This window comes from Carassius gibelio, chromosome A20, assembly GCF_023724105.1.
Source record: "Carassius gibelio isolate Cgi1373 ecotype wild population from Czech Republic chromosome A20, carGib1.2-hapl.c, whole genome shotgun sequence".
Taxonomy (NCBI): Eukaryota; Metazoa; Chordata; class Actinopteri; order Cypriniformes; family Cyprinidae; genus Carassius; species Carassius gibelio.
The window spans coordinates 23,081,727-23,102,457 of record NC_068390.1 but is presented as its reverse complement, the minus strand read 5'-3'; the positions used below and the strand labels follow the sequence as shown (position 1 = coordinate 23,102,457).

Sequence of the window (20,731 nt, the reverse complement as noted above, 5' to 3'; positions counted from 1 at the left end):
CTATTTATATACACATGAGTATGTGAGAATACAAAGGTGCAGAGATCTTGTCTCATAAGTATGCCCTTAGATTCTCTAGCATGATTAATAATTAACTTGGTGCTCATTTTTGCACTGAAGTTCAATCTTTACACCCGACACATGCCACTTAATCATTGAGCAACACAGTCAGCACAGCACTGAAACACAAGCTGTCACAGGTAATAATATAGATTTTATTTTACATTTGCATATGGATCTATCTGTTTGCTCATTCATATGTGAAATTGTATATTGTGAAGTTTAGTTATGGATTCTAAACAGGTAAAAAAAAAAACTAATTATAATCTAATAGTTTTAAATTGTACTGATATACAGATATATTTTGGTGATTGCTGAATGTTAACCATTCACTCTTTCAAAGTGAATGCTAGATTGGAAAAGTCAGTCATTCACATTGTTAGAACAGTTATTATCTTGAAACAACTGCTTGCTAATTAGTTACATATTCTTTTCTCTTTGTAATTAAAACACAAATGTAATTACTTGCCTAGAATGTCTAGAATTGCTTATGGTTAAAGATGCCTTTATGATTATTTTTCCCCCTTTAGCATAACTGAACTAAAGTCCAAACTGTTTTTTACTAAGTAAATGTATAATGTTCAATTCAAATTCATTTTAACACTGCACCTTGAATGTTCATATCTTTGAAAAATCTAAATGTTGTCACAGTCCACAAAAGTACTGTGGCTAAGGTTTTTTGGTAAATACATAATTATTTAATTATTCTAGGATAATCTTGCCTATCTGCTGAAATTCGCACGTGGCCCCTGTGCAAATGTAAAAAAATAAATAAAGTACCGTTTTAATTTTTGATGGCATTATTGATGGCAATCAGCAACTATTGGTTATTGAATAATGACTAAAAGTTCACCTATGGAAGAAAGAAATCCATGCAGTGTTGAGATGAACTTTAAATTTTGGGAGAACTATTAATTAATTGGAATTTGATTACTTGAAAGTGACTATGAATCACATTATGTGAAGTACATTTTAAAGACTGAAACTGGTGTCAAGCATGTGTTTGTGTTTGTTTGTTTTTTGAAGGTTTTTTAGAAAAAGAAATTCTAAGCTCACCATTGCTTTTTTTCACAGTTACAAGAATTGTGAATAGTTTTCCTATTTTTAATTATATTTATAAATTATATATTTTTTTTCTCTTTTTGTCAAACAAATTTTTCTTATTTATTTTGGCCTTTGTTTTCCATAACAAATTTGTACAGATTCTTAAATCAAGATATATTTACTTGACTTGTCTAAAAATTTATCAAAATTTAAAAATCACAAAATAGGTTTATGCATAAAACAAGAAAGAAAAAAAGTAAATGGATTAAGAAATATTACAGTTAATTAAGTTTATTTTTTGCTCACCCCACTGCTGTTTTTTTTTTTTTTTTTTTTTTTTGCATAAACTCGCTTAATTTTTATACAATTTTCTGGAAAACAAGACTTAATATGACTTAAAAGTCATTGAGCGTCTCTTGCTTACATTTAAGAATGTTTAAATATTTATACTGGAAAACAAGACAAACATACGAAGAAATTATATATATATATATATATATATATATATTTTTTTTTTTTGCATGTCATATAGGGTTTGGATGATGGGATGATAAATAAATAAATATATTTTTTGGGGTAAGCCTGACTTTACTTAACATGCTGTCTTTCTCTCCTAGTTTTCCAGGCAGAGAAGATACAAATGGCACAAGCATGGGAGAGTGGGGCTTTCTCTCCAAGCTGCTGGACAAAGTGCAGTCTCACTCCACGGTCATTGGGAAGGTGTGGCTCACTGTCCTCTTTGTCTTCAGGATCATGGTCCTCGGAGCTGGGGCTGAAAAGGTGTGGAGCGACGAACAATCAAAAATGATCTGCAACACTAAGCAACCTGGTTGTACGAACGTGTGTTACGATCACACCTTTCCAATCTCCCACATTCGCTTCTGGGTACTTCAGATCATCTTTGTGTCCACTCCAACACTTCTATTCTTCGGTCATGTTCTGCATATCCTCCACAAAGATAAGAAACTAAGACAGCAGATTAAAAGCTATGAGGAAAAGCAAGGCCTCAAACATTCCAAATACACTAACGATCATGGTAAAGTTATAATCAAGGGTCAGTTATTAGGTAGTTACCTAGCCAGCCTGTTTGCTAAGATCTTGCTTGAGGCTGCGTTTATTGTAGGCCAGTATTATATTTACGGTTTCATAATGATCCCTAAGATTGAATGCTCCCAGTCTCCTTGCCCTCATACGGTCGAGTGTTACATGTCTCGTCCCACAGAGAAAACCATCTTTATTATCTTCATGCTGGTGGTGTCGTGTATCTCTCTGCTTCTGAACGTGGTTGAGATGTTCTACCTGATTTGCCGCAGGTCAAAGAGACATCGTGAGCAGATGAACAGATGAAAGACGTTCTCGCAAGGTTTAAACGGACCTTCAAAGTCTACCTAAACTTAAGACTGAAAAGACCATGTTTGAAGTTTTAAGCTCTTCCAAGAGCTACATGACTTTAAGATCTGGGTATTCAAATTCAAGCCATTTTGTGATCATTTTGTTTTGCACAGTTTATGTTTTGCTGTGATATGATAATATGTATTTTGAACAATGTTTGCTCCAGAATGAATGTTGATGTACATCTGCATGGTGCCACAGGGCATTTCAGGTAATTTTATATGGACTTTTAACCTTTATTAATGTAATAACTTGTCATATGACCTATCATTTATCTCTTCTTATAAACTTTTGTGATGCTTTAATTGTGTTACAGTAGAATTGTCATACAACACTAAGACAACAGTTCATTATGTAGCACACTACATATTTTCATTATATAGTAACTCTCTCTCTCTCTATTTGGTTAAAGCAAACCACATGTAACTATATGAGAGCAGTGTTAGTATATGACATTATTTGTTTCATAATAATAGCATAGCTCATGAGAATATTAGCACTTGTACATAATTTTTTTTAACCGTGCGACCCGTGAAAAAGGCAATAAGCTGAAAGAGAGAGAGAGAGAGAGAGAGAGAGAGAGAGATTCTGCTTTTAATCATGAACTGTTTTCATTAGTTAAATGAATGTGTTAAAACCTTTGTAAATATTATAATTTTTTTCTTGTTAAGATATATTAAAGTATTGCTCAGTCAGCTAATGATGTGTGGGCTGAAGGCGATATTAGGAAATGTTAGTTTTATTAATTTCAATTAAAGGGGAGATCCAAACATATCAATCGTATACTCACCATCGTGTTAACGTACAAATACAATAAACAAATGAGTAAATGTCATGGCAAATTTTTGTATTAATCTGTCTGAGGTGTCATTGAAAATAATTGTTCAAATTATTTTTAATCATCAAACGCCCCCCAGCGGTGGAAAGTCTCCCAGAATTTTCCTGGTTAATATAGGATAATTGAACCCCCTTGCAATATTTAGAAAGGTCTAACCATTTCTTTTGCACCTTATAAACAACACGTTTTTTATGTGTAGCCTATTTATATTTGCACACATGACTTGTTCACAGTAATTCATAAACATAAATATAAAAAATCATAAACGTGCATTAACATTCTAATGATTGTTGTGGTAGGTATAGTATTTTTTTAAAGTGGTCAGTTGTAGTCAGTTTCCAAATGCAAGACTGTTTGGAAAAGTGGGACTGAAGACATTCAGGGGTCCTTGAAGTAATGAAGTTATAATATGTGGAGATTTGTAAATGTGTGGGTTTATAATAATTGCTTCAAGTCAAGTTCAGCTTTATTGTCATTCCGCTACATGTGTGGACATACAGCAGAATGAAGTGTCATGCCTCACAGGACCACAGTGCTACATAAATACAAACCCCTTACAGTTATAAATCAAATGCATCATTTTTACAGTAGATGTCACTATAGTTAAAATTGTATTACAGAAAACGCATCATTTGTTTCCTTAAACCAATACAATTATGGTTTATTAAAGAAGTAAAAAGTGCTGACATTACAAAGTTAGTAGATGCAGTAAGCTTTAAGGGAAATGATGTCATTTCAGACAGTTTCATTCAGCAAAATGTTTTAGTGGGGGTTAATTTCTGCATTTCATCCATTAAACGTGTCCTCTTCTTGTGTTCCCCTCTTCGACCCATCAGATAGAATATCTCTCCTAGATTTAAAGCTAAAGACACACATGCCACAATGAGCATGAAGACAATGAATACGGTCTTTTCAGTTGGACGGGATGTAAAACAATGCAGACCGACTGCAGGACAAGGATCTACCTTACATTCTAGCTGTGTGGGCATCCAAAGACCGATTAAATAATACTGGGCTACAATGAACCCGGCTTCAAACAAAATGGTCACAGTGATACTCAGCATATAGCAACCAAGCAGGCTCCCTTTGTAATAAATCTTCCCGTTGTCATCAGTGTATTTGAGCAGTTTTACACCACTTTTCTCTTCCTGGTTTTGTAAATGCAGCCTCAGTTTGTTTTCTTTGTGGATGACGTGCAGAACGTAGCCGAGGTAGACCAGATTTGGCGTGGCCACAAAGATGATCTGGAGCACCCAGAATCGCATGTGGGAAATGGGGAAGATGTGGTCGTAGCACGCGTTCAAGCAGCCAGGAGTGTTGATGTTGCAGACCATACTTGACTGTTCATCTCCCCAGACTTTATCCAGGCCAGCGCCAAGAACCATTATTCTGAAGATCAGCAGAACCGTCAGCCACACTTTCCCAATATTGGTTGAGTGAGACTGCACTTTGTCTAAAAGCTTGGAGAGGAATCCCCAGTCGCCCATTCTGGCCTGGAAATTAGAAAATTTTGAAGGAAACTATGACATGGGAGAACTGGAATTACATATTAAAAATTATAAGAATGATTAAAATAGAATAAATAAATAACTCTATGAATATGGCAGTATAAGTATGTATTTTCTAATCCTTAATATTTATGTAAATGTTTTAATTACTTTATATTATTTTATGATATTTAAAATCGTTTATCAAATTATTGCAATTTAAAGAAGTTTCCTATTTAAATTAATTTTAAAATGCAATTTATTCCTGTGATGCAATGCATCATTACTCCAGTCTTTAGTGTAACATTATCCTTCAGAAATCATTCTAATATACTGACTTATTAAACTTTTGAACGGCAGGATGTATGTGTATGTGTATGTGTGTGTGTATGTGTGTGTGTGTGTGTGTGTGTGTGCATGTGCGTGTGTGTGTATGTATGTGTGTATATATATATATATATATATATATATATATATATATATGTATATATATATATATATATTTATATATATATATATATATATATATATATATATATATATATATATATATATATATATATATATATATATATATAACACATACACATATCGTGATTTACTGATATAGATATACTTTTTTTCCATAGGTGTTCAATTGTAAAATTGAGTTTAGAATAAATATATATATTTATATATATATATGTATATATATATATATATTTATATATATATATATGTATAAACACATACACATATCGTGATTTACTGATATAGATATACTTTTTTTCCTTAGGTGTTCAATTGTAAAATTGAGTTTAGAATAAAAGCAAATATATGGGTTTTACTGGCAGTATAGTAGAAAAATTTGCACAATGTCAGCATAATTAAAATATTTGACATATATCAGATATAAGCAAATAGATTGTTGTGTCATAAGAAAATAATTCCAAAAATCAATTAACAAAATAGTTGAATTAATTCCATATCCTACCTTTTATATGATGACAGGTCCAGTGAACCTTGTTCGTTAATTGTGTGCAGGTGAAAAGATGATATCAGAGCTTTCAGAATTTCATGTTCTGATCTTCAACAAGGTTTGTAATTTTTATAAGTGTAGCTTTCATATAGAGTCCACCCACAAAATAAAACATCTGCATTTCACTTCAGGTCAACAAGCACGTACTCACTCCCTGTCTAGAATCACACAAAGAGATTTACATCACACCGACCTTTACATTGTCCAGCTTTGACTCAAGATGTTGCAACACATGAAACTAACAAATGTTAAAAGTCACCTCCCACATGATCATGAGAAATGTGATGAAACAGTCATTTCCACAGACAGTGTTTTTCAAAATCACAAAAACACATAAACACAATGTTAAAGGGATAGACAGTTTGCATTTTGCAAATTCGGTTTGAAAATAATATCTTATGTAATCCAAAGCATTCAAGATGCAATCCAAGCCCATGATCATAACAATATGTTATGCTGGTTTCGCTTTGTACAGTCATCATAGGTTTATACAATTATGTTTCATGTTACATGTTAACATGTCTGACCTACTGTATTTTTACTTGTCATGTACAGTTACACCACAGCTATTTCTAACATTCCTCCAAGAAATCATAATTATGGGAGAAAATGGGAAAACAGGATTTTTTCTTAGGGTTCTGTGATGTGGTGTTGTACAGTGTAGATATGGTTGTTCCCACTCAATAAAACACACAAACACAAAATGAAAGGACACACATTTTGTGCTAAAACAATTTCCTCACCCTCAACATCCATTTATATATCCCTCAGATAATCTTTTATATCACAACTGAAAGACTGCGAAAACAATCACATCATTTCCAAAAAGGTTGGTCTTATGGGTCAGTTTTTCGAAATTGAGATTTATGCATCATCTTTCCATTGATGTATGGTTTATGAGGATCAGACAATATTTGGCCAAGATACAACTATTTGAAAACCTGGAATCTGAGGGTGCAAAAAAATAAATAAAAATACTGAGAAAATCACCTTTAAAGATGTCCAAATAAATTCTTAGCAAAGCATATTACTGATCAAAAATTAAGTTTTTATATATTTACGGTAGGAAATCTACAAAATATCTTCATGGAACATGATCTTTACTTAATATCATAATGATTTTTGGCATAAAAGAAAAATCAATAATTTTGACCCATACAATGTTTTTTTGGCTGTTTCTAAAAATGTATCCCAGCGACTTAAACTGGTATTGTGGTCCAGGGTCATGGGGAAGTCGTGGCCTAATGGTTAGAGGGTTGGACTCCCAATCGAAGGGTTGTGGGTTCTAGTCTCGGGCCGGACAGAATTGTGGGTGGGGGGAGTGCATGTACAGTTCTCTCTCCACCTTCAATACCATGACTTAGGTGCCCTTGAGCAAGGCATCGAACCCCCAACTGCTCCCCGGGCGCCGCAGCATAAATGGCTGCCCACTGCTCACAGTGTGTGTGTGTGTTCACTGCTCTGTGTGTGTGCATTTCGGATGGGTTAAATGCAGAGCACAAATTCTGAGTATGGGTCACCATACTTGGCTGAATGTCACTTCACTTCACTTCATATGTGTCTCTTGTGAGTGGACTATCGGGATTTTATTTGGAAAAATGACCTTGAATGACTTTTTCAAATCTGTTTATTTAGAAGAACTGTTATAACTTAATAATTCATGAGAATGAATCTGACTTTTCTAATTGATGTATGGAAGAGTGGACCATTTCGTAACAACTTATTCATTGGAATCAGAGCGAGAACAACGTTTCAGTTGGACCTTTTAGGATGAACCGATTCACTGGACTTTCAAGCACTGTATACAAGAGACCGGGAACATGCAATTACTTCAGCTCGCTTGGCATTGATCGATGCAATGCAAGTGCGATGTTGCTTTCATTTGTGCTACACCACTAATAGTTCATATTTGAGTTTTAGTTCTGTCACTGCGAGATAACCTTTCTGTCGGGGCCTGAGACAATATTTCTTCTGATCAACGAGGAGGTGAGGTAAAATCTATAGTCCGGTTTTTCAGAATAAAAATATTTGTTATTTATTGTATCATGTTTGTTGTCATGTTTGACAGGAGATCTGGCCGTCTCAGTGTTTTATAAGATTACTCAGAGACTCAAGACAGGCCAAAAGTTCATTGCCAGGATGACTGTCCACAAATCTCTCTCCCACAATTATACAAAATTAAACAAGAATTCCAATCCTTGAGAAATAAAACTCCTTTTTACCAGAAGATTACACAAGGCTTCACTTGAATCAGTTATTACTTAAAAGAGGTTGTCAGGGTCAATGAGTGTTTTACGCAGAAAATTATAATGTGTTTTCATATTTCATGCATTAAATGTTGGGATTCATATTTTATAAAGGCTTGCATCAAATTAGGCAAAGTTATATGGCTGGTGTTTTTATTTTATTTTATTTTATTAAAACAAATGTTAACTTATTATTATTATTATTATTTAAAGGTGCTGTAGGGAACTTTTGTAAAAAAATATTGTTTACGTATTTGTTAAACCTGTCATTATGTCCTGACAGTAGAATATGAGACAGATAATCTGTGGAAAAAATCCAGCTCCTCTGGCTCCTCCCAGTGGTCCTATTGCCATTTGCAGGAATGCATCCGCTCCCGGTAAAAAACAACCAATCAGAGCTGCGGTCCGTAACTTTGTTTGTGTTCAAAATGTATATAATAAGCGAGTACACCATGAATCCATTTCCCAAACCGTGTTTTTAGCTTGTCCTGAATCACTAGGGTACACCTATAATAAGTGTTTATATTCTGACTATTTTAGATTGCTTCGGGGGTACCGCGGCGGAGTAACCCAGTACCTTTGTGATTCTTCATAGACATAAACAGAGAGAAGTAGTTCCGGCTACAATGTTCTTCCGCAAGACGCAAGCAGTTCTGTTTATTAACCGCTAGAGCGTCAAAAGTTCCCTACCGCAGCTTTAAAGGTTACTTTTAAAGATTCATGACTTGATTTATTTTCTCTAAACTACCTAAAACATTAAATCAGTCATTTCTTATGAAATATTTTATTTAAAACTATAATGATCAAAACAAAGAGTTAATTGTGTGTGTGTGTGTGTGTGTGTGTGTGTGAAAAATATATAATTTCCCGATTACCAACTTCAAGTTACCTTAACTATTTTTTTTTTTTGCCTGTTTTTTTTTTTTTTTTTTACAATAAAAAGTCAGTGTACATATTTACCAAGGAGACAACAGTTTCAATGAAGAGCTTGAATGAAAATCAAGGTAAATATAATTTTGTTTGCATCATTTACAGTCAAGATTTTTCATTTTATGCAAAAAAAATTTTTATGTCACTCTGAAAAAAAAAATAAAAAATCAGTGGTTAAGTGTCTTGTCAAGGTCACAGCAGTGATTTTTGTTCCTCATGGGGCTCAAACCCATCAACCTTACCAGCCCTGATGTTTAGCCACTACACCACACCACCATCACATAAAGATGCTGCTTCCACCTAGCGACAGACACTAAGCTGATGATTTAGCTGAATTTCACCAATGTGTGAAAGTGTGATGAAACTCATGCCATGACGAATTACCAGTGGTTCTAACAAGAACAAAAATAAAGAAGTGAAACATTCTGGTTTAAACTAGTTTTTTCATCCTAGATGGGTGGAGCGTTTAGTGTCCCTTCAGATATAGGTAAATCAGATTGAACAGAGAGAAGATGACAGATCGAAACAGTCAAGTCTTGTCCGAGAGCCACTGAAACCGATAAATATTTGACATTTTAATGATGAAATAATTTGGTTATAGAATCGTTTTTAAATCTCAGGGAGCCGAATAAGGAAATATATTTATTTAAATACATTAAAATAATATTTAGGATCTTTAGTTGTTGTAGCTTTACGGGAAATTACCATTCGGACCCATTTGTTCAGGTAAGAATATTTTGGAATTTGTTGGAGAATGATTTTTTATATATATATTTTTAAAAATCTTACTGAAATCATTGTAGAAACGTCACTCAAAAGTAACTTTTCTTCAACAGTTTCAGATCACAGAGTCTTAGACATTTCAATAAATGAGAAAATGAAGTTGTGTTTGAAATGGAATATATTTAAAATACATTTTACAGATAAAACAATGTAAATATCTTAAATAGAATGAGTTTAGTTTAGTTGTTTTATCTTATCTTTATTAAATCGTACAGAAAACCTTTTAGAAACATCTTTAAATGTTTGCTTCAAAGGTTTCAGGTTAACTCAATAAACCAAGACACTTTCGATTTTTTTTTTCTAAACCGTGATTATGATTTTATATTTTTCATAGGGTGGCAACGAATACTTCAAGCTTACAAGACACGGCATTTTTTTCTCCATAATATTTGGTGAGTATGAAAGTTGTATAATGGCTAAGATATTGAGCAAGTTCTTTTTGAGAAGTGAAAATAGAAAAATGGTGAGTGAGCAGTCTACGAAAATCTCAGTCCAATTGCTGGAACTGTTTTTGTCATTTTGATCAGTTCTGCATTGTTCTTTAATTCTGTAACATCCATGGTATATTTCCATATTCTTTTGCCTTCTTGATTTTAACAAGAACCTGGTTTGCTAATAACATGGCTTAAATAAATACAAAATAAAAAGTTGGGGAAAAAAGGCCTACATGAATTCACTCTTTTGACCCCCAAATTGTTAAGATCACCATGGTTTCTTATTGAAACTATTTGTGGATAATTCAGTGTAAATCTCCTGTTTATCTTTCAGGGAAGTCTTGATCAACCAATCATGGGAGACTGGGGGTTCCTCTCAGCTTTACTGGACAAAGTACAGTCCCACTCCACCGTCGTCGGCAAGATATGGATGAGCGTCCTCTTCATCTTCAGGATCCTGGTGCTGGGAGCAGCGGCGGAGAACGTGTGGGGTGACGAGCGATCCAACTTAGTGTGCAACACCAACACCCCTGGATGTGAGAACGTGTGCTATGACTGGAAGTTCCCCATCTCGCATATTCGCTTCTGGGTAATGCAGATCATCTTTGTTTCCACTCCAACTTTGGTATATCTGGGCCACGTGGTGCACGTCATCCACCAAGAGAACAAACTGAGAGAGGAGCAGAAAAGAAACCCGATGTCGAAGTCACCAAAATATACAAACGAAAAAGGCAAGGTTGAAATCAAAGGAAGCATGCTGGGTAGCTACTTGACCCAGCTGTTCATAAAAATAATTTTAGAGGTGGCTTTCATCGTTGGACAGTATTATCTGTTTGGATTTATCATGGATCGTCAGTTCAACTGTAAGCGGTTGCCTTGTACAGTGGAGACTGAGTGTTTCGTGTCTAGACCCACAGAGAAAACCATCTTCATTATCTTCATGTTGGTGGTGGCATGTGTGTCTCTGGCCTTAAATGTTCTAGAAATATTCTATTTACTTTGTAAGAGGATAAGTGGGAGAAATAAGAAATATAGGAATGCAATGTATACTAGCAATTCTCAATATCCTTCACCTTTTTCAGTAGAACTTGATTCTGTGAATGGAATAAGGCACAATGAGTTAAACATGGCCTTTCAGAACAGATATGGTCAAAGCAAAGGCAGCCTTGATGGAGGCAAAGCTGAGCCATAAGGCAATAAGTCATTGTGGTAACATGATAAATGCACATACCTAATATAATTAACTCTATACAACAACTTTAATATAATCAACACAACACAGTCAAAAGGAAAAATATGTTGATTGTAACTTCTGCTAACTGAACACTAGATGGCGCTGTAATCTTCTTGAGTTGCACTCACTAACCCTTAACTTCTGTCACTACAAGGCCAGTGATTTTTTTATTTTATTTTTTTTTTTGTCTCCTGTACTGTAGTTTTTATATAATTTTAAAGTATTACTTTCGCAAAGCATCCAACACGAAATATGTGTAACCAATTTTTTGCTTTTTGTGCACTAAGAATAAACAACGTGAGATAAGTAGATGATGGCTGTGTATCAGTTTTCTTACAAAGAAGGGGCTCCAGAGACAAAGCTATTAAATTCTTATATATATATATATATATATATATATATATATATATATATATATATATATATATATATATATATATATATATATATATATATATATAACACACACACACACATATATATATATATATATATATATATATATATATATATATATATATATATATATATATATATATATATTTATATAATATATAATATTATAATAATATATATTTGAATATTTACTAACTTTTAATAGTAAATATTAAACGTCATTTTAGAGTATGTGTTTCCCTTTCATGGTCTATTCTTTTTAGATAGTCATAAAAACTAACTGATATAGCCAACTGCTTTACAGATTACTTATGTACAATCAACACAGAAATGAAATTATATTATAATATATATTTTATGCATTTTATATCATATTATGATTGTCAAAATTTTCAACAAATTTCATAAACTTTTCAAGAGAAACGTGTTCGTCTGAGTAGAGGAGGACCCAAAAAAAACGTATTTCTTGTGACGTAGTCAGTCATGTGACTTTGCCAAACTTTGTGCGTCTGCTCCCACTTTCTCCTCTCTGAGTTAGGGCAAGTGTTCCTCAATTTCTCAGTAGTCGCTCACTTGGATTTGGTGACTGATCTTCAGAGGTGACGGAGTAAGTCCAATACAGGGCTCTCCTCTTTTTACTTCTCTCCAGGTAAGTTTTTATAGAAAGTCTAACAACTTTTAACAAGGTCTGCAAAACTTTGTATTTATTTATTTATTTCCATAGCGGCAATAATACTCAGAACTGAACAACACAGCAGATTTGAAAGAATTTTAAGGTTTTAAATGTCTCTTGTCATAATAATTTTTTAACTTTATCAACATTTGAGTGAGATCTGAAGTTAATAAAAAATTATCGGAATCGTTATGATGTGATTTATATAAAATATTGTAGTCATATTGTTCAATATCTAGCTATATAATATTTTCTCTCAGCATTTTATTCACGTCTGTTGTGCAGACCACGTTCGGTGAAAAGTAGGGTAATTTAATATGCATTTCAATAATTAAACTAAAAATGATATAACAGACAGTTTAGAAAAACATTTTGTCTGGAAAAAAGTTTTGAAGGAAAAAAACAAAAAGGACTCAAAACATGAATTTACTAATTACAACAAAAATCGTATTTATAGAATAAGATGAAAAACAACTTTGAGTCTTTTCTTTCTTTGTTTTTAGAACTTTAATACGACTTTCAGGTGAAAACCAATCCGTTTTCCCCAAATCTGCGCGTGTAGGGGGCGCTGTTCAGTCCCTCTATACAATGTTAAGCGGCTTGTCTGTTACATCACTTTAACCTGTAATTCCCAAACATCCCTACATTCATTTGTGCTTTCAGTGTAATGACAATTATGATTTGTATACGTTTAAATAAATGTAACATACAGTTATTAGTAATTTAGCTTCCTAAAATTCAGTAGAATGTGACACTGAGCTACTAATCACCAATCAAATTTCTGCCCATTTGTTGTCTAAACAACAAAAACACAAAAATAATATTTTAATACTATTTCTTTTCCAACCTGATGTCTTTTATGGACTTTTAAAATGGTCATAATATACATTACACACATAAACCATTTAAACTTTTTATTAGTGCCTTGAGATCCACAAATTGTCCTGGATATCGAAGGGATGCTCTTTTTCATGCCTGCGCCACATGGATCAGGCAGTTCTTTAGAACTTCTTAAACTGTTCCGTATGATATTTGATTTTCCATGCTATGCAGAGGATTTAATCAAAGACTTGCTACTCAGTTCTATTCAGATTTCAAGGGAATGTTATTGTTCATTATTTAAACATCTCTGATGTGACTAGAGGGACAGACATTTTGCTAATTAAACAAGGATCTTTAAATTCTCTAGGGTCCTAGCTGCTTAGTCACGTTTTGTTCAGAGATGTTTAAATCAGTAGATAATGATTCACTTTATGTCATGGCAGCATTTGCTAGAAAACTTTTATTTCACAAAGCAAAAGACAGCAAGTCCTGGCAGCTATATTTACAACCCTATGTGTGTGAGCCACATGTTTGTTATCTGAGCTATCCGAGACCAGGTGTAGTTTATATTATGATAATCTCGAGGTCACTTTTCATGATTATTTTCATAATAACATCCTCAGCAGGTGCTGAAACTAACACTTTCATGATGTGCTTCAAGTACAGAAAAATACATTACATGTGGCCACTAAAGTCACACTTCAAAATTTATGAATACCATTACATTACTTAACTTTATATACATATGTATGCATGTATACATACATATAATTATGTAATGCAAATCCACTAAAAGTGATGGACTTCAAAGTGAAGTATTATCCGTTATGACATATCACTTTGATATTTTGATATCTAATGCAATAACATTCAGACATATCAAAGTGTCACTGAAGTGTCCAAAAGTGTCTAAATACATTTAATTACATCTCAGCTTTCTATTTTCAGCTAGAACTCCCTTAAGATGGGTGACTGGAGTGCGTTGGGAAGACTTCTTGACAAGGTGCAGGCCTACTCCACGGCCGGAGGGAAGATCTGGCTCTCCGTGCTCTTCATCTTCCGGATCCTAGTTCTGGGAACAGCAGTGGAGTCGGCCTGGGGTGACGAGCAGTCAGCGTTCAAGTGCAATACCCAGCAGCCCGGTTGTGAGAATGTCTGCTATGACAAATCGTTCCCCATCTCGCACGTGCGCTTGTGGGTGCTTCAGATCATCTTCGTGTCCACGCCTACGCTCCTGTACCTGGCGCACATTTTCTACCTGATGCGCAAGGAGGAGAAGCTCAACCGCAAGGAGGAGGAGCTGAAGGCCGTGCAGAACGACGGTGGTGACGTCGAGCTCCATCTCAAGAAGATCGAGCACAAGAAGTTCAAGCACGGCCTGGTGGAGCACGGAAAGGTGAAGATGAAGGGTGCCCTGCTGCGCACCTACATCGTCAGCATCCTCTTCAAGTCCATCTTTGAGGTGGGCTTCCTGTTGCTCCAGTGGTACATCTACGGCTTCACCCTGGCCGCCGTGTACACGTGCGAACGTTTGCCTTGCCCCCATCAGGTGGACTGTTTCCTCTCCCGGCCCACAGAGAAGACCATCTTTATTGTCTTCATGCTGGTGGTTTCGCTTGTCTCACTTATGCTCAACATCATCGAGCTCTTCTACGTGCTCTTCAAACAGATCAAGGACCGTGTGAAAGGCCGCCAAAACGAGTTCCAAACCGGCACCTTGAGCCCCACGTCAAAGGAGTTGTCCACAACCAAATACGCCTACTACAACGGTTGCTCCTCTCCTAATGCGCCGCTCTCGCCAATGTCGCCTCCGGGCTACAAGCTAGCCACCGGCGAGCGGACCAACTCTTGTCGCAATTACAACAAGCAGGCCAACGAGCAGAACTGGGCCAACTACAGCACAGAACAGAACCGCTTGGGCCAGAATGGCAGCACCATCTCCAATTCGCACGCTCAGGCCTTCGGCTACCCTAACGACACACACGAGCACAAGAAACTGACACCAGGCCACGAGCTACAGCCATTGGCGTTGATAGACGCTCGGCCGTGCAGCCGTGCCAGCAGCCTAATGAGCAGTCGAGCAAGGCCTGATGATCTGGACGTCTAGCTGTGCGGCTTGGTGCCACGTCACGAACCTAGAGGACTGGCACGGGCAATGAGACGTGTTCATTTCCTGTAATGAGGGGGCGGGGCTTCGTCCGCGCGAGTTCCTCACTCTAGACTCTAGTCGATGCAGAGACATAAAATTACTCACACTGCTGGAGGTACTATTCATTAATAAAGATGTTGAAACTATCAGAGCTCTAACAACTGAACAGCCAGGGGGGACTCGAAGGGGCACAAGTAGGGCCAAACCTGGCGCGTCTCTCAATTCTGCCCACCAGAATATGCCTTGGTAATGTGATTGATTTTGTCGTGCTTGTCAGTATTTGGTTTATTAAAATGCCACATAACGATTCCATTTTCACAAGTTGCACTCCTATAGTAGATGTAGATTTGTGTTTTAACCCCAACTACAGTCAGTGCCGGTTATTACGTCACTTGTTCACATGACCTCAAATCCACATTGTCCAACAGGGTGTTCGCAGTCATGAATTAATATTTATTTATTCATAACGATTAACAGGATATCCACCACTAGATGAAAATTGACTACTACTCAAGGTTATGTCTACATAATTAATACCATCCAAGGGCATATTTATTGACAACAACCCAAATTTCAGCAATACATCCATCAGCAAATATGTTTTTTTTTTGTTTTTTTGTTTTTTATTAATCACAGTGGACTGTCATTTTCCTGATAAACTTTGAATTTATGTGGTGTCATTTTTTTGTTATTTGATGATATATGTTGTTTTTTTTTTTTGGGTGGTGGTATGAAACGGAAATGTCTATGTGTTGACTGAGTTGCTGTACCAACTGTTACACGGCTTGATTTTCTTTTCTGCATTTTGATTTTTACCGAAATTTTCCTAAATAGTGTGGGAGAGAAAGGCTTTATTTTTGTTCTCTTTTTTAAAAGTCTTTTTTTTTCTTTTTTCTTTTTAAGGGCAGATGGAATGGATTAGTTTTGAATTAGAATAAGTAGAATTAATGTCTTACCTTTGGAGTGAATGACCTTTTTAACTCAATGTAATCATTGCTGCTTGAGAGATAGAGTTTTAGTACTGTAAATCAAACTAACTATGTCATAAATGTGAGGTTTTTTTAGAAGACTGCTTTTTAGAGCTGGACTAATATTTAGTCAGTTATATTAAGAGATATATGCCAGCGTAGCTCCACAACTACCAAACACTAGTAGATGAAATTTCATTCTTTGTTTTGATTTTTCTAATTGTGCATCATAGTATATTGGTACTCATTTGCAGAGGCTCATGGATTTTTCAGCTACAACGGTGTTTGCACTGAGATTTTGGCTAGAGTTGTTATTTGATGCAAAATTGACTAAAAGTTCTCTGTTATGCATGTAACTAATTTATTTTACAACCAAATCACTATACTTTAACAGTGCTCTCACAGAATCCTTGGGTATGGGACATTGAGTGGCTAAGGCAAGATTTTGCATCTGGTGAATAGCACAAATTGGGTTTTAAATCACAACAACACTGATGTAATGTCATTCCGTACTGTGCGCATGACAGTGGAAAAAATGAGAAATCAAACAAAAACGGACATTAATCAAATCTGTGAAAAAATAAATTTAATCAATAAAGATTTTTTCTTTGTCATTTTGTATTTGTGTCTCAGTCAAACTCTTTTATTTGACCACACTAATGCTCAAACTGTGTTTCCAATATGCACTTACCCATTTTTGCTTACACCCAAGGAGAGGCTTACAAACTAAATAAATATATAAATAAAAAGACAAAATGCACTGCAATTTGTCTGGTGCCAGCATCTTAACCCCTTTGCGTGCAAACATCGCTGACGGCCCCAGTTTATTATTGTTTCACTTTCACAGCACATTAAACATCACTGTCTTACTTCATCTGGACAAACTGTGCATCAATGGAAAGTTTAAAGACTCAAGCTTCGATATTTGACCAATATTTTGATAAAACATTGTTGCAGTGACAGATATTTAGTGATTTATGTCAGGAGTGCAAAATAATAAATCCGTATTATGCCACATTTTGAATAGAAATTCACAACTCACTCATATAAAGTCACGTCAAGAGCGGTTTATTTGTGTTCACATAGACTCACTGAACAGCGTCAATAAGGATTTACAGACCAAAGATGCATATCTGCGGAGATATATGGATATATTTACTGATGTTTACTTCATATTTCTTCAGACAGAATCGTCATTTCTATTCATTTTCCACGGATTTACGCGATCAGATGATAAACAGCCTCTCCCAGCGATCTCTGTGTGCGTGCAGTAGAGGTGGGCAGATCGATACTAATATCGATAATATCGATACCAACCTTGGTATCGGTATTGATCGATACCAACGGGAAAATATCGATACTTAAGTGTCAGTTTCTCTCGTTTTGCGACCTGGCCGTGTTTGTCAAAATGCTGCTGCTGTCACAGAGCAGAGCAAGCTCTTAAGAGTGCTGCTCGTCCTCGACACTGCTCTCCGCCCCCTCTCCTATGTTGTACCGTCACGTGACTCACCACTAGCGCTACCACCAGCAGTCAGGCGCGCGCACCGCTCAGTCGCGCATTTCTAACAGCAGTCAGTCAGAGGCGGAGAGAAAGAGGAGCGTTGTATGGCTGTATTTTCAGGCCGATCTACCCTTTTTGTGTAGTGACAGTGATACTAGTTTCTATATTTAAACTTCACCTAGATGTGCACCAGACTTAATTATTTTTATTATTTTATCAATAGCTGATTCTCCAAGAGCAGTGGATATTACACGGCGCCTATCAGAAATGATTGTGAAGGACATGCAGCCTCTTTCCATAGTGGAAGATGTCGGCTTCAGGAATTTTGTATAAGAAGAATTTGTTTTACATTGTGAAGTAAAACGTTGTGACTTTAAGAAAAAATCCTGAAAAGAAGTGAACTAAAGAGGAGAAACATTTATTTATTAGCATGCTACTTGAAAAGAGAATTTGTTTTTACATTTTTTATATTTGTGAAGTAATCATTTTGTAACTTTGTTTATTTAAATAAATCAGAAGTAACCAAAAGTTGTTTCTGAACAAAAGCTTTTGTAGTACTGATTAATAACCCAAAATGCAAATCACAAAAAAAATTAAAAGTCATGAAAATTCATTTAGATTTAGGTTGAAGACGCATCCACCTTAATTATTAAAAAGTATCGGTATTGGTATCGGTATCGGCGATACTGGCCCTGTATTTACTTGGTATCGGATCGATACCAAATCTAGCGGTATCGCACACCTCTAGCGTGCAGTAGTCACAGCTCGTGCGGTGTGTGACTCAGACTCTGATTGGGTCTTTCAAACATCAATCTTAGAGTTTCATATCTGGACACCGCCCCATCGTGTCACATGCTTCCTGCACACTTCCTGGTAGTTATCTGGCCAAAACAACACTGAAACACCTCTGTACACACAAAATATCCGAATAATAAAGCCGCGATTACGATAGTAAAGCTTGGTATGAGAATTTCTTGAGATCTGGGGCGTTTTTATAAAAAAAATCGAAAATGTACATCGGAAATGCTAACTTGTGCAGCGATGAAAAAGGCTACAAATAACATATTTTTACAACAGTAAACGACCAAATTCCACCCCTGATCGCTAAAGGAAGTTATTATAAACACTCGATCGGGGTTTAAAGTGAGTTTTGAGTAAAAGTGTACTAATAATTTCATAAATTGTCAGATGTAGCTTGATGCTAACGTTAGCACCAATGCTACTAATAGCAGGTGCTTTTCTTCTTCATAATGCATTTTTGTCTCAATAATTCACGTAAGGTCGTAAGAAAATGTTTTGTTGTATTTTTATAGTAAGACTTTTGATAAATAAGGGCTAAATGCAAAGAGAGACTGAAGTGAGATCGCTGCTTTGTTGCTTTGTAAAGCCTGAAAAACCACAATCAAGGCTAATAAAGGTGGAATAAAAACAAAAGAATAATGATAAAAGAATAATGCGGATAATGTGTCATACTTGGCGGAGGTGTGAAAGAACCGTTTGGTGAGAACAATACAATCATGATTCGGGCAGTTTTCAACAGTGAAACATACACAAAGAGCACAGGAAAGTTTACATGTGAGATCTTACAGAGATGACAAGGGCCATAAATCAATCTGATTAGCCTTCTCTAAAAACACACATGACATGGCCTTAGAAAATATTTCATAAAATTCACAGTTTTACAGATTCGATTATGAAATTTTTTATGAAGTCTTGGAAGACTTGTGGCCTTAGCTACACTGTGTTTTCAAACTCATTTCCTACATCAACATTTTTTTAAATACATTTAAAACATATGTTTTTAATATTTTTATTTTTGTTTTTATGTTTGAGCTTATATATCTCTATTATCATAACAGTCTGAGTGATTCTGATTCCTGAACAGTAAACTTTAAAGTGTCAGCTTTGTGAACAAAGGTTGATTATGTATCTAGTCAGAAAGAATCATGAGCAGAAACCTTTTTATTTTGGGTATGTAATTTCGGTCTCCATGCCAAAAAAGGGGGGTTACTAGTAAGGGGTTAAAGAGTCTGGTGCAGGCTTTTTATCCAAGAGAATTAGCCTAACACAAACCACTGTGTTTAAACAGACAAATGCAGTGTAACGGCCAAGATCTGTATACGCCAAGACCGACTTGCAAACCAAAAGACTGATAAGTTTTTACATGTATGTTTTAAAATACCCCAGAAACTTTCAAAATTTCATCACATAAAAAGATTCAGTGCCTTTTCTCTTATCCAAGTTTCCTATTTAACCTTTCCACAAAGCTAAATAAAACCATATGCCTGGGCCCAGTCTGTGGACCACATGTGGTTAGAGCAGAAGAACGTAAAAAAAGCAGGAGACTTTGATCTAGTGCTAATTAATGCAGATCTTTTTAAACCACATTTATAACACAATGCTATTGCATATACCAGAGGCAGGACAAGATAAAAGAAAGGAATCAGCTGGTGCAAAAACAACAACAACAACAAAACAATTATTGAAGCCCAGTGTCTCATATACACATAGAGTACATGAATTAAAAACACTGTTAAAACAGCAATATTGTGAAATATTATTACGATTTAAAATAACAGTTTTCTATTATAGTATGTAATTTATTCATGTGATGGCACAGATGAATTTTCAGCATCATTTTCTCCAGTCTTCAGTATCACATGATCCTACAGAAATCATTAGAATATGCTGATTTGCTGCTGAAAATTATTATCAGTGATGAAAACAGTTGTGCTGCTTAATATTTTTGTGGAATC

The 20,731-nt window shown here is 35.4% G+C and overlaps 4 protein-coding genes across 4 annotated transcripts; 3 read left to right on the top strand and 1 right to left on the bottom strand.

Annotated features, from left to right (window-relative positions):
• Nucleotides 1–128: 128 nt before the first annotated feature.
• On the top strand, nucleotides 129–3,525 carry LOC127938027 (gap junction Cx32.2 protein-like). Its single transcript, XM_052534392.1, has 2 exons — nucleotides 129–200; nucleotides 1,722–3,525. Exon 2 carries the CDS (start codon nucleotides 1,756–1,758, stop codon nucleotides 2,449–2,451), a length of 696 nt encoding a protein of 231 aa, XP_052390352.1. The 5' UTR covers nucleotides 129–200; nucleotides 1,722–1,755; the 3' UTR covers nucleotides 2,452–3,525.
• Nucleotides 3,526–3,782: 257 nt separating this feature from the next.
• Nucleotides 3,783–6,027, bottom strand: LOC127938026 (gap junction Cx32.2 protein-like). The gene is made up of 2 exons (XM_052534391.1): nucleotides 5,795–6,027; nucleotides 3,783–4,827 (listed from the first exon to the last, which is right to left on the bottom strand). Exon 2 carries the CDS (start codon nucleotides 4,819–4,821, stop codon nucleotides 4,084–4,086), a length of 738 nt encoding a protein of 245 aa, XP_052390351.1. The 5' UTR covers nucleotides 4,822–4,827; nucleotides 5,795–6,027; the 3' UTR covers nucleotides 3,783–4,083.
• A 3,475-nt stretch (nucleotides 6,028–9,502) lies between these two features.
• LOC127939050 (gap junction Cx32.2 protein-like) lies at nucleotides 9,503–11,777 on the top strand. The gene is made up of 3 exons (XM_052536041.1): nucleotides 9,503–9,741; nucleotides 10,133–10,190; nucleotides 10,567–11,777. The coding sequence occupies exon 3, from the start codon at nucleotides 10,588–10,590 to the stop codon at nucleotides 11,422–11,424; it is 837 nt and encodes a 278-aa protein (XP_052392001.1). The 5' UTR covers nucleotides 9,503–9,741; nucleotides 10,133–10,190; nucleotides 10,567–10,587; the 3' UTR covers nucleotides 11,425–11,777.
• A 564-nt stretch (nucleotides 11,778–12,341) lies between these two features.
• On the top strand, nucleotides 12,342–17,095 carry LOC127939026 (gap junction alpha-1 protein-like). Its single transcript, XM_052536005.1, has 2 exons — nucleotides 12,342–12,511; nucleotides 14,306–17,095. Exon 2 carries the CDS (start codon nucleotides 14,322–14,324, stop codon nucleotides 15,462–15,464), a length of 1,143 nt encoding a protein of 380 aa, XP_052391965.1. The 5' UTR covers nucleotides 12,342–12,511; nucleotides 14,306–14,321; the 3' UTR covers nucleotides 15,465–17,095.
• Nucleotides 17,096–20,731: the final 3,636 nt, after the last annotated feature.

Coding starts and splice junctions, on each gene's coding strand:
- LOC127939026 (XM_052536005.1), top strand. CDS start 14,322: ATGGGTGACTGGAGTGCGTTGGGAAGACTTCTTGACAAGGTGCAGGCC.
- LOC127938026 (XM_052534391.1), bottom strand. CDS start 4,821: ATGGGCGACTGGGGATTCCTCTCCAAGCTTTTAGACAAAGTGCAGTCT.
- LOC127938027 (XM_052534392.1), top strand. CDS start 1,756: ATGGGAGAGTGGGGCTTTCTCTCCAAGCTGCTGGACAAAGTGCAGTCT.
- LOC127939050 (XM_052536041.1), top strand. CDS start 10,588: ATGGGAGACTGGGGGTTCCTCTCAGCTTTACTGGACAAAGTACAGTCC.